This window comes from Manacus vitellinus, unplaced genomic scaffold (genome assembly GCF_001715985.3).
Source record: "Manacus vitellinus isolate BGI_N305 unplaced genomic scaffold, ASM171598v3 scaffold_18_pilon, whole genome shotgun sequence".
In the NCBI taxonomy this organism is placed as follows: domain Eukaryota; kingdom Metazoa; phylum Chordata; class Aves; order Passeriformes; family Pipridae; genus Manacus; species Manacus vitellinus.
The window spans coordinates 3,338,784-3,360,022 of NW_021939324.1; the positions used below are offsets into that span (position 1 = coordinate 3,338,784).

Consider the following 21,239-nt stretch of genomic DNA (forward strand, 5'->3'; position numbering starts at 1 on the left):
CCGCCACTGCTCCAGTGTCAGCCGCAGGAGGGGCCGCTGCTCCGACGGGACCTGCACCCAATGTGCCTGCGCCCGGGGCCAGAACGGCTCCCGGACTGCCCCCTCGCAAATCGGGCCTGCTAGAAGGTTTAAATCCTCATCTCTGGGGCTTGTAATATAAATCTGGCAGAAAGCCAAAAACAGTTCGGCATACAGTAATTCGTTCCATCGCTCCTCTTTAGGAAGGATCGAAATAAGCTGCAACACTGTATTTATTTCAAAAGAGCCGAACTTCGGCCAAACCTCTTTTCTGAGTCTGCCATACAAAGGCCATATATGTATAGACAGCTTACATAACTTCTGCCTTTTTAAAGATGTTAGGGCCAGCCAAATGCCTCCAGTGTCACAAAACCAAAGCCAGAGGAGACCCCTTACGGATTTCTTCCTCTTTAGATTGTATGCAGCCCATTATGACAAATAAACAGGCAAGGAAAAACTTAACAGCACTGGGATAAGAATTCACAGCCTCAGGAACACTGTGCAAAGTTCTTTCCCAGAGCGCCACCAACAGCTTCACATAAGAACAACCTATTTTACCACACAGGGAGGCGTCCCTCCCCTCATGGCTGTACCTGGCCAGCATGAAACACAAAACTCCTGAGCTTCTCTCTGCCCTGCCTTTACTGAAGCCTTAAGGACAGTCCAACTGCCCTTCCTGGCAAAACCCTTTCGCCCACAGACTGGGAAAACACTGACTTCTTACAACTTCTGGGCCCAAGTCTAAGTTCCCTTCCCAGTCCCACCGTATTCCCAATTTCCGGGGAAAACTCCACTTTATAATTGCTAGCAAAATTACCCAAAGTGACTGCTTTCTTTATCTCACCAAGATCACTGTGGGGAATTCTTCAAAATATGCCAGCCGAAGAATTTCCTGCAGGATGAAATTTCCCAGTCAGGAGATCCAGGTGTTCTAGGGTGCTGGATTCCAATTTCCACCATTCGGTGAGCCAGACTATTGCCTAAAGAGACTACTGAAAAAGAAACTCCGGGGCAAATCAGAGTATAAGATAAGAAAGCAGAAAGCTTTAATGAGCCACCAGGCTCCAGGAATACATCTGTTGCACGCACCGTGTTCAGGGGGTTCCACAATTTAAGGTGTTAACCCATCCAATCCCAGGTCTGTCCGCCCCCTGGTTTTGCCCCGTTCCGCCCCCCGGCACACCCCTCCAGGAATTGAGGCAGGGGGCTCTGGGACCGCCTCTTCCTCATCCTCCTCCTCGTCACAGCACGTCCAGTCCTTGGAGCTCCTCCAAAGTTCTGGGTTTGAAGGTCGCTGTGCCTGTGTGGTATCTTGTTGTCCAGGCCAGGGTGCAGATGGTCTTAAACAGCATGAAGGCCTAAGGGAAGTCTTGAGGGAAGTCTAAACAAGCTAACGGAATTAACGGAATTGATGTGGGAAGGGGAGCAATGTTGGGAAGATGTATAAACTACTGTGCTAAAGGGTGAGGGATAATACAGCTACTTTAAAATCTACATTCACTACATAACTACTTCTAAAGCCTATAAAAATTAAAAAATCAAAAACTCCATGGCAACAAGCCCCAGCTTTTGCATGCTCCTGAATGTACCACCTCATTTTTGCTATTGTATGTCCTTGTGCACTACCGATTTTATTGGTTACTGTAGGTCCTAGAGCTCAGGATACTACTGGAGATAGAGTCCTATTACCTCGTGTCCTGCTGTCCGATCCTCTGTGTCTAGCAGTCCCCAATGCACAGCTGCTCACTGTTTTTCAAAGGGAGTGTACTTTTCCTCTGCTCCCCGAAATCGTTGGGACAAAAATTCAAGTGGCCTGCATCGCCCATCTTGTAGTTGCCATAAACTCCATAGAGCAACATGTTGTTCTCCTGACCTCTGTAATTCAATGGGTCCTGCCTAAATGGGGTGTAATTCCATGTGCTCTTGTATCAGATTTTTGGCTCCCTCAAATGCTACCTGTTGCTCACTGCTCCATTCAAACACAGCTTTTTTCCTTGTCACTTTGTGCAGTGGTTTTAATAAAGTGACTAACCCTGGCAGGTACCACAGTCAAAACCCAACAGCTCCTAGAAATCGCTGCATTTCTCATTTAGTTGTGGGTGTTGGCCATTCCTTTATGGCCTGCCTTGTCTGCTCTGGTACTTCTTGTTTCCCAGCATGCCAGTTATCCCTAGATATTTTACACTCATAGCTGGCCCCTGTACCTTTTTAGGGTTGACAGCCCACCCATCTTTTTCAGTATGTCTACTACTTTCTCAAGAGCATTACCTGGCTCTTGCTCTATATTGCCATGGATTAGTATGTAATCTACATACTGTACTGTCTGGACTGAGGGGTTCAGATTTGGAAGCTGCTTCAGGGTTTGATGTATAGCCTGGTGACAATAGGTTGGACTGTGTTTATACCCCTGCGGGAGCCTTGTGAATGTATATTGAATACCCTTCCAGGTAAAGGCAAATTGATCCTGTGCTGCCTGTGGTATGGGAATGGTAAAAAAGGCTTTAGCTACATCTGTTGCTGCATACCAATCACCTGGGTGTTTTTGGATTTCATGAACTAAATCTGTAACAGTAGGTACAGCAGCTGTAATTGGTGGAGTAGCTTTAGTAACACCCCTATAATCTACGGTCATTCGCCATGACCCATCTGATTTTTTCACGGGCCATATGTGGGAGTTAAATGGGGAATGAGTGTACCTCACTGCTTGTGCCTCAAGTAGTTCTTGGATTGTTGTTTGAATTTCCTCATCTCCACCTGGAATCTTATACTGTTTAAGGTTGGCAATTTGCGTACGAATAGGAATGTTTGCCTCTTCCTGTATCTTCCCTACTTGCATGGCTTGTGTGCGCCACTGCGTGGACCCAAATGACCACAGGGTGTTGTCAATCCATAAGTCCATTCCTCTAATAAGATCAATCCCTATTATATATTCAAATATTTTTGCTACCATTACTCTGTAAGGTTTTGATGGATTGTCTGCTATTTGTAGTGTTATTTCAAGCATACACCCCTGAACTGCCTGTTCTCCAAGGCCCCATACAGGTGCTGGGTCCCCCTTATGTTTGTCAGGATTGCCGTGAATAATAGTGATCTCTGCCCTAATATTAACTAATGCTAGCACAGTTTGCTTGTTCTTAGTGGACCAATGTATTGTACAAGTGGTAAAAGATCGTTGATCCTTACAAACACAGCAAGCATTGGGGGACTGCACTGGGGCTTGGCCACATCCCTATTCAAGTTTATGGTTCCCCTCGTCCAGAGGAGCATTAGCCTTTGCTGCCTCAAACCCTGAAAGTACTGGATCTGTGTTAAGGAACCAATCGATTGTCTTCTGCATCTCAACCCAGAGATATATCTGTTCTTGTTTTGTTGCTCTTCTAATTTGGTGCTGTCGGGCTAACCTCCGTAAGGCTTCTGTTGGCTGCCCAACAATATCTTTTTTTGGAACTCCTTTTTTAAGTAAATCTTGAAATAACTTAGTTCGTTCCCCTTTTTCTCTTTTCCCTCCTCTCCGGTTTTCATTATTGTCTCATTTATTCCCATGGTTGGCTGCTTTGTCTGTGTGTGAGAGACCTGGAAGGTCACTGAGTTGCTGCAACCTCTCTACATTCTCTTCTGTGGGCACCCTTGGGTTAGACACCAACAGCAGAATAATATATGGTTTCCAGGGTAAAGGACAGCCTTCTAATAATTTGTTTTGCATTACTGAGGTTAAAGGCTGTTGCATGTAAAGTTCGGGGCTCTGCAATTCAATAGCAAATTTCATCGCTTCCCCTTTCAGTATCCTGATTGCTTGATGAAGAGTTACCCAGGGTGAATTTCCATCCTGCCATGATCCATCATTAGTAAAACGGTCACTAAGACCTTCAGCAATGACTGAAACTAAAGTTTTACTAACTCCTGGTGTTTGTTTTAAATGCCGAAGACCATTTTGTACATATGCATCATTAGTTAACCGTAAAAACTTCATGTCATCAACATTGTCTACTATCACAGAGTCAGCCCCATGCTCCATTAATAGAACCATCCACATTTGTGCTCGTTCCCCAGGTTGCTCAGAATATTTAGATAAAAGATTGTTAATGTCTTCTGGGGAGAAATCAACAATCTCATCCTGTCTCACTTGTTTACCCTGACTATCCACCACTGCCTTCCGCTGTACAACAGGGGCTGCCCTTACTTCCTGTGTCAACTCATCTGTTCTTGATGGCTTCCCTGAATTTTCTATAGAATCATCCTCATCAGAATCATCACTACTACTCCATATATTACCATCCCACTTCTCTGGGTTCCAATCAGGGGAAGTGACTACAGCATGCACCCGTGGCCCCCAGTCACTTCATTCTATTTTCCTTTGCCTGCACCGAATAGTTCTTCCAACATATTTTTCAGCTAAAGTAACACATTTATCTTCTACCCTGTTCTTTTCAGTTTGAAGGTCAAGTAAAGCCTGGTGTTGTACCAGTTGAGTGTCTCTTACAGCATTCAGCTGCTCCTGCAGTTTGTTGTTCTTTTCTAAATCCTTTTGCAAGTTTTCTACAGTTAACTTATATGCAGCAAGCAGCACACCCCCCATACGTCCAGCATATTCCAAACAAATGCTTGATTTAGTAGTAGGGATTTGTGTAAGCTGCTCTCAATATTGCAATACCTCCATAGGGGTCTGCTGTCCCCAGTATTCAGAGGGAATCTTTGTACATGTTTCCCATTTATTCCATAAGGTATTCCATGACTCCTGCCCCTATTCTACTAATTCACAGGGAGGAGCAGTGGTTTTCTTGGGTTTATTGCCGCCTGCGGCCAACCCTCCTAACCACTTCTTCATTTTAATCTACTGAATGTTCTCACTAACAAATACAGTTTCAGGCTGAACACAACAATACACAGCAATCCACAAAATGTGGCCCTTACACCACAAATGAATCTAACCACACATACACATCAAATCTAAAGTCTGTGTATATACCAACTACAGAATACACACTCTACAATAGCTCTAAATGGATCCTCAAAAAGACATAAAACAACAATAATTACTCAGAAGTACTTCCCATATAGTAACTTAATCAACAAAAACTGGTTCAAAACAGGCAAAAACCCAAACAAAACATATAAAACACAGACATCGGCACCCTCGGCACCCCCCCCACACACACAGGGTTAATTGAACTCTAGTTTCACACCCCGTATAGGGACACGGCTTCACAGGCTATGCTCTCCACCTGAGAATCTCCCTTCTCACACAACTCATTCGAGGATGCAACTCTACAGGCTGTGCACTCCACCTGAAGATCTTCCCACCACTCATGCACAGACACAGCTTCATTGGCTAAGCATTCCACCAGTGAATTTCCCTATACAGTACTGCTTTATTCCACCATGTATCCTGCCGACTACGCCAATTTATGTATCTGTTAGGATACATGCCTGGAATAAGTAAATAAGTACAACAGACATTCAAACACTACAAAAAATCTTTTATTGCAGTGAGAATAAAAACTAGCAAAGAGAAGCAAAAGCTAAAAAAGAATATAAAATAACTACTTTACCGGTTGGCATTCATGCAATACTATGAACAGCTTTTATTACAGTATTAACTAGTAAAAAGGGAATTAAAGGGACACTAAAAAAGGATATTAAAACAATACTACGGACAGCTTTTAATACAGTATTAACTAGTAAAAAGGGAATTAAAGGGATACCAAAAAGAATATAAAAACATTTGTTTTCTCTGTTGTTTCCTATCAAGAAACTGCTTACCTACACAGACAGGCCAGGGCTACCAGGATCTGCAGCAGCTGGTTGGTACCCGTGCTTCGTGGGCGTCCCCACGGAGCAACACGGTCTCGATGGAAGGATGAGTATCGCTCAACTCAGCAGTCCTGACACCCCATTTTTATCAGCTCTACATTACACCACGTAGGGCCAGTACGTAGTATAAGGGGATGCTTGAGTGGCAGCCAAACACTGCCTGTTCATTACCTAATAGCAGCAGTCTGTGCATGCCCTGCTGTAGGGCAAGGCGCAAACAACCCCTGCCCACGTAATCTTCCTCTCACCATCTTTCTCCCCCCTATGTACGACCTCTAGCATTGTGTTTCAAGGATATTTGTATCCATCTTGCAGTAGGGAGCTAAGCCAAGGAGGAACTCAGCTCTGATAATAGGGGACATCTAGTTGACTTACTAAAAGAATGCAATGGACCTTACAGTTAACTTGTGCCATAAAGTTACATTGTACAATACTCTGGTTGGTTTCACATCCTAATATAATTACTTTCTCAGGCCTCTATGCTCCATTGATCATCTAATTCTAAAGTACCCCCCTTACACTCTTCAGTCTGAAGAGCAGATCCTTGCTCAGCCATGCTGGTTTCTGACCTGCCTTGCTTGTTTTCTTACACATGGGGATGGACACTTGGGCTCTAAGTGTCCTCAAAGAGCTGCCACCTCTGGTCAGTTCCTCTGTCCTTAGGAACAGTTTCCCAGGGAATCTCATCCCCTAATTCTTTAAACAGCTGGTATTTCATTATTCTAAGTTTCAGGGTCAATCCTAACTCTGCTCTTTTTCTGGCCTTTTTTCATTGAGATCAGTAACTCAACCAGGGCATGGTTGCTACAGCCCAGGCTGCCTCCAGTCTTAATCTCTCTGATGAGCTCATCCACACTGGTGAGCGTGGGGTCCAGTAAAGCTTCTCCTCTGGTTGGTATGTCCAATACCTGAACCAGGAAGTTGTCCTCAGTGCACTCCAGGTGTCTCCTGTATTGCTTGCAGTTGGCTGCTTTCCCAGCAGACATGGGTGGTTGAAATCCCTATCAGGATGAGAGCTTGTGAGCACAGTTCTCCTTGTATCTGAAGCAAGAAGTCTTGTCTACAGGCTCCCCTGACCAAGGTAGCCTGTGGTGGACACCAATCACATGATGTCCCTCGTTGGTCCTGTCTTTGGTTTTTACCCGCAGGCTCTCGACCTGTTTGTGGCTGTTCCTCAGAGGCAGCTCTTCACAATCTATCCATTCCTTAACACAGAGCACAACACACCCACCCTTCCTTCCCAGCCTCTCTCTTCTCTGGAGCTTTTAGCCCTCAATTGCAGTTTTCCAGTTGGGTAACTCATCCCACCTGTTTCTCTGAGAGCAATTAGGTCATAGTTTTCTAATTGCACCATGGTTTCCAGTTCCTGTTGCTTGTTACCCATGCTGCCCGCATTGGTGTAAAAGCACTTGAGCTGGGCTATTGACCTCTTCACCTTTTGAGAGGAACCCTTCTTAATTCCTTTGAGATGACTTACAAGTATTTCCCTACTGCTTCTTAAAGTGTTGGTGTTTCCTCATTCCTCTCTGACACACAAAAGTACATTCCCTTCCCCCACCAAATCTAGTTTAAAACTCTGCTAAATGTTCCAGTGTTCAGACCTTTATGTGTAAAGTGCCTTCCTCAGGGATTCAAAGTGGCTGAGATTCAATAAATAATAGCAATCTCATTCCCGGATATAAGCAATTCAATATTTGTTATGGTTAGAATTTCCCATAGCCCTGCTTTATCACCACATCAGTCATGAAGTGATCAATGGCAAGTGAAAATAGATGATGTGCCATGTCAACCCAGTATAATTCAGAGAATGGCATTTTTAGCACTGTGACAATGTTAGTTTGAAATCAAACTGTAGTGAATATTTTTACTGTAAGAAGGGAGGGAAAGCAGGACACAACATACTCTCTTATTTTAATACAGTTGCTGCTTTAGCAAGCGATGTGGAATGAATGATTTTTTTTTAAGGTTTAAAAATTAGTTTAAATATAAGTAATTAAAATATTTTGATAAATAATTGCTACTTTTCTTTAGATAAATGGGCAAATACTTTATGGAAGGACTCATCAGAATGCTTCCTCAATAATCAAGTGCACACCATCTAAAGTAAAAGTGATCTTTATCAGGTAAGTTCTGGTAAAAGTTTGGCTAAAAAGGTTTATTTTTTAATGTGCTCAAGTTTTGCAGAGAGTTTTTTTGTTTGATTGTTTAATTTTGGTAAGGTATATGTGCTTTTGGTCACAATCTTAGTAGTTGTTAAATATGCCTTGGAGTTTTTTGTTTTGATACTTCTATTGTTAGAACCAGAAATAAGGTAAAATAAAGCACTAGACCTAAACTTGTCTTTAGAAATATTGTGGTATATTACTGCCTTCTTACTGCATTCTTTAACTGAATTTGTTACAGAAATAAAGATGCAGTAAATCAGATGGCTGTTTGCCCTGCAAAGTCAGTAGAGGCTTCACAAAGTACTTCAGGGACACTTCAACATCAAGAGGTAAAGTAAATATTTGTTTTTCTTATTTGACCAAGATACTAACATTGTTCTGGATAGAGGAGTGCTCTGTCTGCTTATAATATACCATAAAAGAGAAAGAAACCAAATAGAAAAACAAAGTTCTTCTTCTGTTCTGGGCTACTAAGTTTATTACATCTGTGCTCAATTTTGTTTCGTTTTATATTCTTCTATACTGTGAAGTAAGTCTGACTTCCCATTGATAGGGTTACAGCAGTTTAAATGAATCTAGAAAATTATCATACTCACTTTAAGCGTTTTTGAGCTACTTTATTTTGATGCAAAATGTTGGAAATAGTTGCTTACAGTTACATTTTCATTTTCTTTTAGACTGATGCAAGTGTTGCAAACTCTAGTGCTTTTTCTGACTTGAGTTCATGTAAAAACATTCAGTATGTGGAACTTCCTAAGGTATGTGATGAAAATTAAATTTATATCAGTCACGCTTGTATTCACTAGCCTCCATTTTTGTAATGGAGTCCCTCTTATGGGAAACAAAATGTGTCTCTTAGTTACTAGAAGTTAGAAAAGTGATTTCTAGAGGTCTTCTCTTCCTATTTGTGAATGGACCCCAAAGTTTTCCTCACATGATGACTGTCTTTGAGTCATGAGTTGCTTTAACTTCACATAAATTTGCCAATTGTTCTGTGCCTCTGGAAGAAGTCGTCTTTTGTTCTGTTTGAAAAACTTTTGGTGGTTCCTCAGGTAAAATCATTGCCTAAGTTATGCAAAATAACAACTGAATCGCAATTGACCTTGTAAGTTTCGAAGGAGTGGGTTTGAATTTAGAAGTGGTTCAGATTTATCTTGCTAGCCAGTGTACTGTTTGCAGGCTGGTGGAACCTATTTCAGAAATAGATTAGTTTAAAACAACAATATTGATGCGTTGTGAAAAACCTAACTTTTGTTATGTCAGCAGGCTTCACTAGTCTTTAGTGAATGTATTTTGACATTTTGATATACACAGTACTTAACCATTTGCATTTTTCTGTTTGCCCTAGGATCAAGGAGGCTTCGGAATTGCCATTAGTGAAGAAGACACGATTAATGGAGTAGTTATTAAGAGCTTAACAGATAATGGTGCAGCAGCAAAGGTGTGAGAATATTTAAATTTCAATTAGGGAATGAAAAATGTTTTTTTGAAGTAGCATCCAGAGCTCATATTTTTTATTCTATGTTTTTTCCAGGATGGACGAATCAAAGTTGGTGATCAGATTCTGGCAGTGGATGATGAGATTGTTGTGGGATATCCTGTAGAAAAGGTGCCTCTGAAGTGTCAGGAATGTTGCAGAAATCTCACTGCTTAATGTGGGAGTGATTGTATCTTAAACCAGCAAGGTTTTCATGACTGTACTCTGACTTAATTTTCAAAGCTGGCACTATCTGGATAAGGAAACTACTGCAGAATAAGCTAAAGTCTAAATTTAAAGCTCAACTGTTATTTTACATTCATTCACTACATGAATCATCTATCTCTGTGCTACAAATCTGATATTATTTTCTCTGTGGTTTAGACCTGATGCCTGAGAGGCACTTAGTGCAATAAAAGCCGTGAACTATTGCTCAGTAATGACTCTGCATATCTACTCCACTTTAAAAGTATTAGAACTAGTAAATTTAATATGTGTAAATTTACATGGGTGAGTTGTGTCAGTGGTAAATCAGGTCATGAACTGTGCTTATCCAAGGGGACTGTTTGCAGTAACAGCCTCATTATAATCCAAGCCTGGTATTTCAACCCTTTGGAGAAACATATCTCTGTTCCTAAATAACAAGATTTATTTCTAACTTGTAGCTCTGCACACTCAATTTGAATTCTGTAATGAATCAAGGAGGGTTTTTTCTAGCACTTGCCTTGCTACCAAGAAAAGTGATTCTTTAGGCATGAGTAGATTACTTTCTGTTTGTTAAAGGGCAATTAGGAAAGCATCAGTCTTACTCTTTGATGCACTGCTATCTCTGAAGCAGTAAATAAGTAAGAGATAGTGAAGTTGTCTGTAGACAAATAGGTAGGCTTTGGAAGAAAAGAGAGATTGAGTAAGTAATTTCTGAAAATAGTTCTACTGAAATGTAAAGTCTCAGAAGGATTTGGTGTCTTTTCTGTGAGATGGCAGTTGATTTTGAAGGTTTTTCAGTATGTCTTTAAACTAGATTTTGTGTTACACCCTGGTTTCCTTCTCTCCCTGCCATAGTTCAGATAATACTTTCGGATATTCCTTCTAGAATGGCAGTAGCACATTTCTTTAAGATGTTTTGATATTGACTTCTGTGAGATCAGAATTGACCTCCATCCAGCATTAAAAGTTTTCTGTTTTTCTAATAATTGCTATAAATAGAGTCTTTTGTTCAGAGAGGACATTGAAAGTCTGCCTCATTCTCATCTGATATAGTTTGGCAAAGTTTCATGGAGAAAAGTTTCTCAGAAAAACCATCAATATTTGTCTTTGTTCCTTGCCAAGTAAACCTGCAGCATTGTAACTGGTAGCTCCAGTTTACAGAACAGTTGTTCTGCTTTATTTTTGATTTGCAACTGAACAATCCAGTTACACTCTTCATCAGCTTTTCTTTTTTCAGTTTATAAGTCTTCTGAAAACATCCAAAACTACAGTGAGGCTTACAATCAATTCAGCGGAGTTGGATAACCTGACTGCAGCACCAGTCCCTTCCAGCACTGCCCCAGTAGACAAGAGGAATATGCAGCCTCCAGCAACTATTCCTGCTTCCAGCTCACCAGAACCAGAAGCAGTCAAAAGTAATGTTTTTCTTGTGTGCTTATCTTCACTGAGGTTGTAGCCTTAAAATGAAGACCTGTCTTGTAAATTTCCTCCTTTTGTATGCACTCAGCTGTCTTGTGAGTTGCATTTTTTAATACTTTTGGATTACATGTTCCTCTAAGAGAAGCATTGTACCACCATCCTGAAGACCTACTTTATACTTTCCCACTAGCCTGTTGCAGAGGCAGGAGAATGGAGGGATGGATCTTCTCCTCCCTCTTAAATACTGGGCAGCAGGTGCCTCATGGCTATCTGGAACTGAGAGGCATTCCCTAAAATGACAGAGAAAAGTCATGTCATTTTTCCCAGGAAAAGGGGATGGTTGAGACTGTCTTGCCATTTATAAGTAGCCGCATTTGATTCTTCTCCTTTAGAGTGGAGAGTCAGGATGTTACTGATGGATGAAGGTTGTTGGTTAAGCAACGCAATTCTAAGTTAATAACTTGAGTAATGCACACATCATATAGATACTTAAATTGTATCCTAAATAGAATATGTTTGTACAATATCTTCTTTGTCTGTCCAGACTGTGACCCAGGTACTTGATGGCATGAAAACAGGACACTTGTAAATAAAACTACAGGACAGTACTTGTCTGAGGGGAAGGGCAAATTGGCAGCATCATTCTCTGTGGGTCAGCTCTTGGTGTGCAGCTGTCAATGAGCTCTGAAAAATGCTGTTTTAAAGTCACTTTTCTAATACCAAGCCCTCTTACTGTAACCAGGATGTTTAATTGTTTTTTAGACACAAGCAGATCTTCAACTCCAGCCATGTTAGCCTCTGACCCAGCTACTTGTCCCATCATTCCTGGATGTGAAACAACCATTGACATCTCCAAAGGGCGGACTGGTCTTGGTCTGAGCATTGTTGGAGGAGCAGACACTTTGCTGGTTGGTTGGAAAAATATGTGTGTCACTCAAGTGAAATAACAGTAATGAAATTAAAGTGTCTGATAGAAGAGATTTTTTTCGTCATTTTTTTCTATAGCATTTATAGAAAGACACAAAGAAACCAGTTTAGGGGAAAAAAAAAAGAAAAAAGCACTTTTAAAATTGAAAGTATAAATGAACTTCCTAAGTATTTTGATTCATAAATAAACTTCATAAACTTCTTAAATATTTGTTCATCATACATCTGACTTGTGCTTATCATTGATAAATTATAGTTGGAATTTTCAGTTGCTCTTGTTTCAAAATGGGATATTTTCTTGCAACATGCGATTTTTAATTTTTTTTTTTTGTCCACAGGGAGCAATCATTATCCATGAAGTATATGAAGAAGGAGCAGCATCTAAAGATGGGAGACTGTGGGCTGGGGATCAGATATTAGAGGTATGGCGGTTTCTTTGGTTGCTGTAGTGGATTGACCCTGGCTGGATACCAAAGCTGCTCTCTCACTCTCCTCTGCAAATGGACAGGGGAGAGAAAATATAACAAAGGATTCATGAGTTAAGGACTGGGAGAGATCACTTACTAATCACCATCATGGGCAAAACAGACTCGAAGTGGGGATATTAATTAAATTTTTTACAAATAGAGTCAGAACAGGAGAATGAGAAGTAAAACAAACCTTAAAAACACCTTCCTCCCACACCTCCTTCCAGTTTCTACCTCCTCCTCCACAGTGGCACAGGGAAACGGGAATGGGGGTTGCAGTCAGGTGTTGTTTCTGCCATTGCACAAGGAGAGGAGTCCTTCCTCTGCTCCCTGTGGGGTATCTCCTACAGGGGACAGTTCTTCATGAACTTCTCCAGCATAAGTCCCTCCCATGAACTGCTGCCATGTAGATCATTTTTCCATGGGGTGAGTGCAATGTTCTTCAGGCACAGGCTTCTCCTGTGTGGGTCCCCCACAAGTCCCCCCGGGAGAACCTCTAGCATGGGCCCCTCTCTTCATGGGTCCCTGCCAGGACCCTGCTCCAGCAGGCCTCCCACAGGGTCACAACCTCCTTCAGGCATCCACCTACTCTGGCGTGGGTCTCCTCCACTGGCTGCAGGTGGATCTCTACACTCCCATGGTCTTCCATGGGCTGCAGGGGCACAGCTGCTCCACCATGGTCTGCACCATGGGCTGCAGGGGAACCTCAGCCTGGAGCACCTCCCCCCCCTCCCCTCTCCACTGACCTTGGTGTCTGCAGAGTTGTTCACATGTTCTCACTCTGCTCTTCTCTGGCTGCAATTTTCATCTGCACAAAACTTTTTTTCCTTCTTAAATATGTAATCACAGAGGTGTTACTGTCACTCATGATGGCTTGGCTTTGGCCAGTGGTGGGTCCATCCTGAAGACAACTGTTATTGGCTCTACAAGACATGGGGAAATCTTCTGGTAGCTTCTCACAGAAGCCACCCCTGCAGCCCCAGCTCTTCTACCAAAACCTGGCCATGCAAACCCAATACAGTCACTTTTGTTTTCATTGAACAGAAGGTCTGTTCTGCTTGTCTGCTGGAAGGTGCTACACAATTTACCATTGTATGCTTTCATTGCAGGTGAATGGAATTGACCTCAGGAATGCCACACATGACGAAGCCATAAATGTCCTCCGACAGACTCCCCAAAAGGTTCGTCTGACTGTGTACAGAGATGAGGCCCAGTACAAGGAGGAAGACATGTATGATGTGCTCAATATAGAGCTTCAGAAGAAGCCTGGCAAAGGCCTTGGGCTGAGTATTGTTGGGAAAAGGTGAGTAATGTAACTGGAGAGTCAATATCTGGAACTTGCTGGGCATGCTCATGTTTCTGTTATGATCTGGTGCTCAGATCCCACAGGCTTGAAGGCCAAACACATCATTTTTGTACCTAAGCTGATTGGTCTTCCCTAAAGGAACTAGTCCATCGGTACTCAGAAAAATGAGACAGTGTTTATTGTCTTCCCAATAGCAAACCATAAAAATGACCCTCAAACAATGCTGTAATGCAAAATCTGTGTATGTATTTGCAGGAATGATACAGGCGTGTTTGTGTCAGACATCGTCAAAGGAGGAATAGCAGATACAGATGGGAGATTGATGCAAGGAGACCAGATATTGACAGTGAATGGAGAAGATGTCCGAAATGCTAACCAGGAAGCTGTTGCAGCTTTGCTAAAGGTATTGCCGAAAGAGAAGGTGGATTAGAGTGAAAAACTGAAGTCCAGATTTTATGAAAGCTTTAATTTTATTCAGACTGAGTTCAGACTGTTACTGGAATGTCAATGAGGTGAACTGTGGATTCAGATTTAAGCTTCATGAAGTCTAGAACATTCAGATTTTGATACTTTACCTGATGAAAATGGGAGTGGTGGTGGTACAGAATGCCATATGTTTATAGGGCAGAAGACCATTACATAGAAGAACCTAAAATTAACACTGTATTTTCTCTAGCAAACTTAGAATTAGTTAACTATCTCACGTTTTTGGAAGGATACTCAGAACTTACTTTAAATAACTGAGAATTCATTGGAGTAGTTGTGCCAAAAGTGATTACTTTCATAGTTCGTTTACAAGGGCCTGTAGGGATAAGACGAGGGGAAATGGTTTTAAACTGAGAGTAAATTTAGATTAGATATTAGAAAGAAATTTTTAGATTAGATATTAGGAAGAAATTCTTTGCTGTGAGCGTGGTCAGGCACTTGAATAGGTTGCCCAGAGAAGCTGTGAATGCCCCATCCCTGGAAGTTTTCAAGGCTAGGTTGGATGGGGCTCTGAGCAACCTGGTGTAGTGGAAGATGTTCCTGCCCAAGGCAGGATGGGTAGGAACTGGATAGTCTTTATGGTTCATTCCCACCCAAACAATTCTGGGATTCTACAGTTCTATGATTCTGTGATATCTGATAATGTTAATCTTTTTTAACTTGGTTTGTCTAGTGTCTCCTTACATCCATTAAATACTACAATGTATTTCTCAGTGACCAAGGCATTTAGTATAAGAAATTGCTTTCTCAGAGTTTACTAAGTAAACTCGTATCTGCAGCTGTTGGAATCAGAATTTCTATTCTCAATAGATTATGTGCTTCTGATATCCTTCCCCTATTTCCAAATCAGAATGAAGTCAGACATACAGCATTTCCTGTGATCTGGCAGGAAGTCCAGCTGGTCAGCCAGCTCATCTGTTTTTCAGTCCAGAGTTTTGAGACGTATGCAGCATGGTAAGGATTCCATTGAGTCAGCATTTTCCAATGGAAAACTGTTCCACTGGATAAAATTTAACAGACAATGATTGTAGCTGTCTCTTGGATACATAGGCACACAGTCATGGTTCTTAACACTCTCATTCAGAGGTATATTTTTCCAGATCTTGAACAGTTCCTTGAGCTTTTGTTTTTATTGGGGTAGAGAGGTCCTGAGGGCGAGCAGTGCACAGTAAGGGGGATGTAGGAGCACTTCTGTATTTTCAGCATGTGCTCAATAGTGAGAATGCCAGAACTAAGTCTGTGTTGCGGCAATGAAGTTGTTAGTGTATTATTCTCTGGTATACTTTTTTTATTTTATTTAAGAACACAGCGTTTCTTCTTCATACACTGTACTTTTACCTCTCCTCTAAATAAAAATACCATTTCTTGTGGAAAGTTTCTTTCATTTTGGCAGGCATTTGGAGTATCTAATTGAAGATGCTTAGTTCCCACTTACCATTCATATATTCATGTTTTAAATACTTCATCGTGCTCAGTAGTACTTGTAATTAATTGTCTTAACCCTGAGAAATGAAGCTTTTAAAAATACCTTAGACAGATTATTGTTAACAATGGCTTTGTTCACACAGTATAAATGAAATGAAGTGCAGTCACCATTTCCAATTCAGGTATCCATTCTCTTTTCATTTATGAGAATGAGACCTAGGAGTGAATTCTCTTGAACTGCCTAAAATGTATTTTGCTAGAAAATTATTTATAATCTTTGGGAAATTCCAGTGTATTTTTAGTAGTATGGGGCCAATAGACTGTGTCTTAAGTCTGAGAATTTTGCCAGTTCTTGAAGTGTTTATTTGAAGTACATGTGAAAATACAACATGTGAAAAGACTATCAGTTTTTCCACTTACTTGACTTATGGATTTATCGAATGGGAGATTTCAGGAAGACAGTAATAAGGGAAGGTGTAATAAAACTAAATGAAAATTGATTTATTCACAGTTCAGTTGGAAAGTATGACTTCCAACTTTCACACGTTGTAATTTTAAAATCTGATTTGTGGGTTTGCATTTTATGTGAGGATGTGGTAATTTTAGGTACACAGATTACTTCGCCATTTTTCCATTTTGAATAAGAGTTGTCAGTATGGTTTAACAGGAGCAGAAAAGAATGGTTTTCCCCAAACTTTGATCAAGTCTTTTCCAGGACATAGAGAAGTCAACATTAAAAAGGAATAACTTAAAATAAAAAGCAATTTAGTAATAAATCTTTTTTAGTGTCAACTCTAAGAGTATAACAACAGCAAATGAGGGACGAAAACCATGTTTGAATGGATATGTCCAGTTGCTTTTGACATATTGGTGTATTACTGTGAATTTTTCTGACAATTACATGATCCTCTCTTAAGGTAATAAAGATAAAACATGATAAATAAAGTCAAACTTATATTAGGTTCTTGGTATACAGAAGTTCACACTAACAACTTCATGGTGAAAGAAAAAAGCAGAATAGCAACAAAACTTTGAAATTTCTGTATTTGAATACATTGCAGATAGATGTCTTCTTTTGACACTACTTATATTATTTTGGAGATTCAATTTTCTAAATCTTGTTTGTGATAATAATTTATCTGTCTCTTCAAAAAAATGTCTTGGTTTCTAAATATTTGATAGAATTTTCTTCTAAGAAATGCTTCTTATATAGATATGTGGATACTTGACAGTATAATTAAAAGCTTAAAGAGTAGCGAAAGGACTTTACCATGTGCAATCAGTCCATATCACCCAGCTTCTTGCTGGGAGTCAGATGCAGAAAGTTCACTTAAACTACAGATAGATGTTTAGAAAATTTCCTACCCAAAATTTCTTTAGTTGTGTTGATGTCTATCCAAAGTAACAGATAATTTCAAAACTGTGAGAGAGACGAGTAACTTCCAGTTTAAATACCATGTTCTCAGTCATATAAAGAGAAATAATGATTAAGACTTTGAGGTATTACACTGGTTTTAGTGTTTATTGTGAAAATGGTCAGTTTCATTATTCATTATTCCTTGAAAAGTACCAACTTGAAAATAGATGTTGACATTCCAAGAAGACAGAACTACTCCTTATTAAGGTACTCTGTGAAGTAGCAGAGTTAGTCTTCTTGTGTAACTTTCATGTCTGCATTGTAATACAGGTTAATCAAAAAAAATACCCTGCTCAGTATTGAATATCATGGTGTACTTAGTCTGTGTGTCTCTGATCCTGCCATGAACTCTCCAAAGGACTCATTTCAGGGTTGCTAGTCCATCACTCTCCCCTCTGTCTGTATTTTTTTCTTATTCCACTGGGAGATAAGTGACTTAAATATTGTCGTAGGCTTTAATTTTGTAGACAGAAGAGGTGTGTTATAAGTGACTGGTTCTTTAGTGTTCCTTAGGTACAGTAAGACTAGAGGTCGGAAGAATAAAAGCTGGACCCTTCCACTCTGAGAGGAGAACATCCCAGAGCAGCCAGGTATATAACTGTATATAACTGGTTAGTTTGGAAGGAATAATGGTTAAATAATGAAAGCAAATGAAAAGAAGTGGGTTTATGATGACAATGGTTTTCCACGTGCCTGATCCAAGATGAGCCCTTCCCAAATCTTCGTTCGCGAAGCCTAGCCGTGTGATCCAAGATGGAAAAATTCTGCAGCTTTTCGGAACATATTTTTATACATTCACTTTAGCATATTGTATCTGATATAGACAGGATCCAGCTAAAAATGTAGCCCAGAAATGGCTTTGCTCCAGGCTTCAGCCTGAACAGCATACAGAACTCCAATTCTTACCAATACCAGAAGAAGTTAGTCAACCTCTTTGTTACTTTCAGAGTGCTTGGCATGCAATGGAATACTGTTCAGTAAACTTAGTGAATTTCTCCATTCTTTGCATGTTTTTACTATTATCTTGGTCACCAGAAGCAGGAAGCCTGCACCCTTTCCATCAGGCTTCTCTTTTTTATTTGATTGTTGACTAATGTTATAGTGTTACAAACTCATATCAATTTCTGTATTTGAAAGCATTTTTCATGTGGTAGCAGCTGATATTGTTATTCTCTTCAGTAGGAGCTACATTTCTGAGAGCTCACAAGTTACCTTAGAACTTTTTCTGGTTGTAAACTGAGTCTGCAGATCTCAAGTACTGAAGATAAATAGTTTTAAAACAAATCATAATTAAACAGTTTCAAGTGAGCAGGGTTAGACAGGATAAGACTGAAATGTTAGGCTCTCTTCAAAATGGGTATTGTCAAACAAGATGAAAACATGCAGACTCTGTCTGGTCTTATTCTAAGATGAAACTCACAATGCTGAATGTTTTGAAGAGTGTGTAACAATCAGTGAACTAACTAGTCTGACCAGGTACCATGTTGTTCCTTTACTTACCCTGCTGGTATAGTGAATATCTTTCTGGAAATTGTGCGAGTGAAGCTGAGTGGAGAGTGTAGTCTTAATTTTAGCTGATGCAGTAGGTGAATATTCACAAGTACACAGGAGAATGTATAAAGATCTGTCTTTTGTGTTCTGTCCCTACTGTGATAATTATGGCTAACTTGCATTAGAAGATCTCTGTGAGATGATAGAAGGTGCAAATATAATGGCCTAGTCATGCCCTTGGAAGCAGCACTTCAAAGCTTTGCATGGGGTTATAAACATGAAATCTCTAAATTGGTCTAAGGATGTTTCAAAGAGCCCTCTAGAGTGACCAAGAAATATGTGGATTTTCTCTATATCAGCTTTAACTGGGCACAGAAAAAATAAAATACAGCAGAAAATACACTGAATACAGCTAGTTACAGTTTTACATTTATTAATTGTATGACTGAAGCGGCTCTCTAATCCCAGTCTTACACTGTGTTTAGGTCAGTGAAGGAAGTGGCAGTCTCTCATCATTCAGTTTCCCCATTTCTGGGTCCAGTGCACCTGAGGTCTTTGAAAGTGGTCTCAAGAAGAATACCAGTAAGTCTGGGGGGGGGGTTGGTGCTTTCAGTATTTTATACTGTGAACTGGTAACTGAGATCTTTTACTGTCTCTAGAATATTGTAAATTATGTGATGTAGGCCTTTAAGTGATTCCTTAGTAATTGAAATGGCAGGGGCAGTTACTGCTCAGTACATCACACATACATATTGTAATACCTTTTTATAAAAGAAACTAGCAAATTCTTGTATCAGCTGAGAATCTAAGTTGAGCCATAATTTTCTATTTAATCTAAATACATCGTCAGTCAAGCTGTCTCATTCATAAAAATCCAGATACTGTATAGTTATATGAAAATACATGCGGAATAGCTGTCTTATGCTTAAATGTAGAACAAACTTACTTCTGACCAAAGTATTGCTAGCAAATATTAGTTTTTCCTATTCTATTTGAGCATGCTGAGCAGTTTTATTCCAAACGTTATTTAAATGGAGAAAATGATTCTCTCGCCTACTCTAGGAGTATTTCAATCCAATTAATGTAATGACAACCACTTTCAAATTGGCTTAAAATATATGTAACAAATCAGCAGAAAGTTAGAAACATCATAATGGTTTGGATAACTTTATTAGGAAAGTTTTGGAGGAATGCTAGTTTTAACTTTTTTTAAAATTTATTTTAATTCATTTGACAGCAGCTTCTGAAATACAGGGACTAAGAACAGTTGAAATAAAAAAGGTAAGTTATAGCATGAAGTGGTATATATCAGGAACAGATGTTGTAAATGTTGTCAGTAGGTTTCTTTACAGAAAGGAAGTCTAGACCTATTCATTGTTTTGAGAGAGGAATTGATATGGTAATAGAAATTAATTTGTCTATCTTTTCACGTCAGGACTGTATGATCTCCACTACCTATATTTTTATGTAAAATCAGTGTGAATTACTCTGTCACGTTTTGTCAGCTGTGTTGAAAGCAAAAGAAGGAAGATTTACTAAGAGATAATGGGACCTAATTTTGTTACCAGACTGAGTTAAATCCAAACTCTGTTTTGGTGAAGTCAGGGAAAGTTGGAGGGCTGCTTTTTTGTGTTTAATATTTTTCTGCACACATATTTTTAGTGAAACATACAGCTGTGAGGTTTTCAACTGTGAAATTCAGTCACCTTCATTATGCATGTGAACTTAGTCACAGGCGGCTTCTTATGGTCCAAAATATTTATATTTATTTGACTTTGCCTGGCATGTGGTTTACTTGATTACATAGATTGTTTTTAGCCATTTTCTTTTCCAGTAGAATCTGTAAATACCAGTTTTACAATATCAGGTTTTGCAGTGAGGTATTCAGGTGTGGTGCAGTAGTAAACAGCTGGTTTTGCTCTTCAACACTGGTGCACTAGGGGGAGCATAAAGCTTAATTCTAGTGTTTGGGAGGTTCATGATAGGAAGTTGATATAGACAATACTAAAGACAGCAATCCCATCTCTTTGGTTTTTCTTGCTCAGACTTCCTATGCTGAATTAAGGGACTGATGCTGAATTCTGTGCTTAGTTAATAAAATATACAACTAAATTGGCAAATTTTCACCTACCACTGAGAAATAGAAACATCTCTTGTGGTCTCCGTGCTTTCTTGAAGTGATGCAAAGTGTATTATCTTAAAAAACGACTTGAGACACAAGAATTCTGATTTTCATGAGACGAGGTGCTTAGTGATTTTTTGAGGCAAGCATAAAGTTCTCTGTATGTGTTTTTCTTTCCAGAAAAATCTTATTTTTTTTTCATTACTGTAACAGAGCCCTGCAGATTCACTAGGAGTGAGCATTGCTGGAGGTGTAGGAAGTCCTCTTGGAGATGTTCCTATATTTATTGCCATGATGCACCCAAACGGAGTTGCAGCTCAGACTCAGAAACTAAGAGTAAGTTAATTTTTAAGAAGGCTGTAAAGATTGCATGGGTAATGCACAGTAATTACTCTAGACAGGCAATAAATTAGCAGTTGGGTGATACAGTCATAAGTGCTTCTGGCTGCGTCAAGAGTTCTTGCTGTTTGAATTGATGAAACAGCAACTCAGATTGGTAGC

The 21,239-nt window shown here is 39.9% G+C and overlaps 1 protein-coding gene across 12 annotated transcripts in view; it reads left to right on the forward strand.

The window, feature by feature from the left end:
- MPDZ (multiple PDZ domain crumbs cell polarity complex component) overlaps positions 1-21,239 on the forward strand; it is a 101,900-nt gene that overhangs the window by 75,376 nt on the left and 5,285 nt on the right. For 11 of the 12 annotated variants that reach the window (XM_018070339.2, XM_018070344.2, XM_018070346.2 and 8 more), the window contains 14 exons: positions 7,861-7,952; positions 8,233-8,323; positions 8,672-8,752; positions 9,343-9,435; positions 9,529-9,603; positions 10,916-11,093; positions 11,860-12,005; positions 12,363-12,446; positions 13,601-13,794; positions 14,053-14,200; positions 17,629-17,715; positions 19,102-19,198; positions 19,854-19,897; positions 20,952-21,074. In XM_018070339.2, coding sequence (XP_017925828.2) covers positions 7,861-7,952; positions 8,233-8,323; positions 8,672-8,752; positions 9,343-9,435; positions 9,529-9,603; positions 10,916-11,093; positions 11,860-12,005; positions 12,363-12,446; positions 13,601-13,794; positions 14,053-14,200; positions 17,629-17,715; positions 19,102-19,198; positions 19,854-19,897; positions 20,952-21,074 — 1,533 coding nt within the window. The remainder of the gene's footprint in view (positions 1-7,860; positions 7,953-8,232; positions 8,324-8,671; positions 8,753-9,342; positions 9,436-9,528; positions 9,604-10,915; positions 11,094-11,859; positions 12,006-12,362; positions 12,447-13,600; positions 13,795-14,052; positions 14,201-17,628; positions 17,716-19,101; positions 19,199-19,853; positions 19,898-20,951; positions 21,075-21,239) is intronic. The other variant, XM_018070340.2, reaches the window with a different exon arrangement.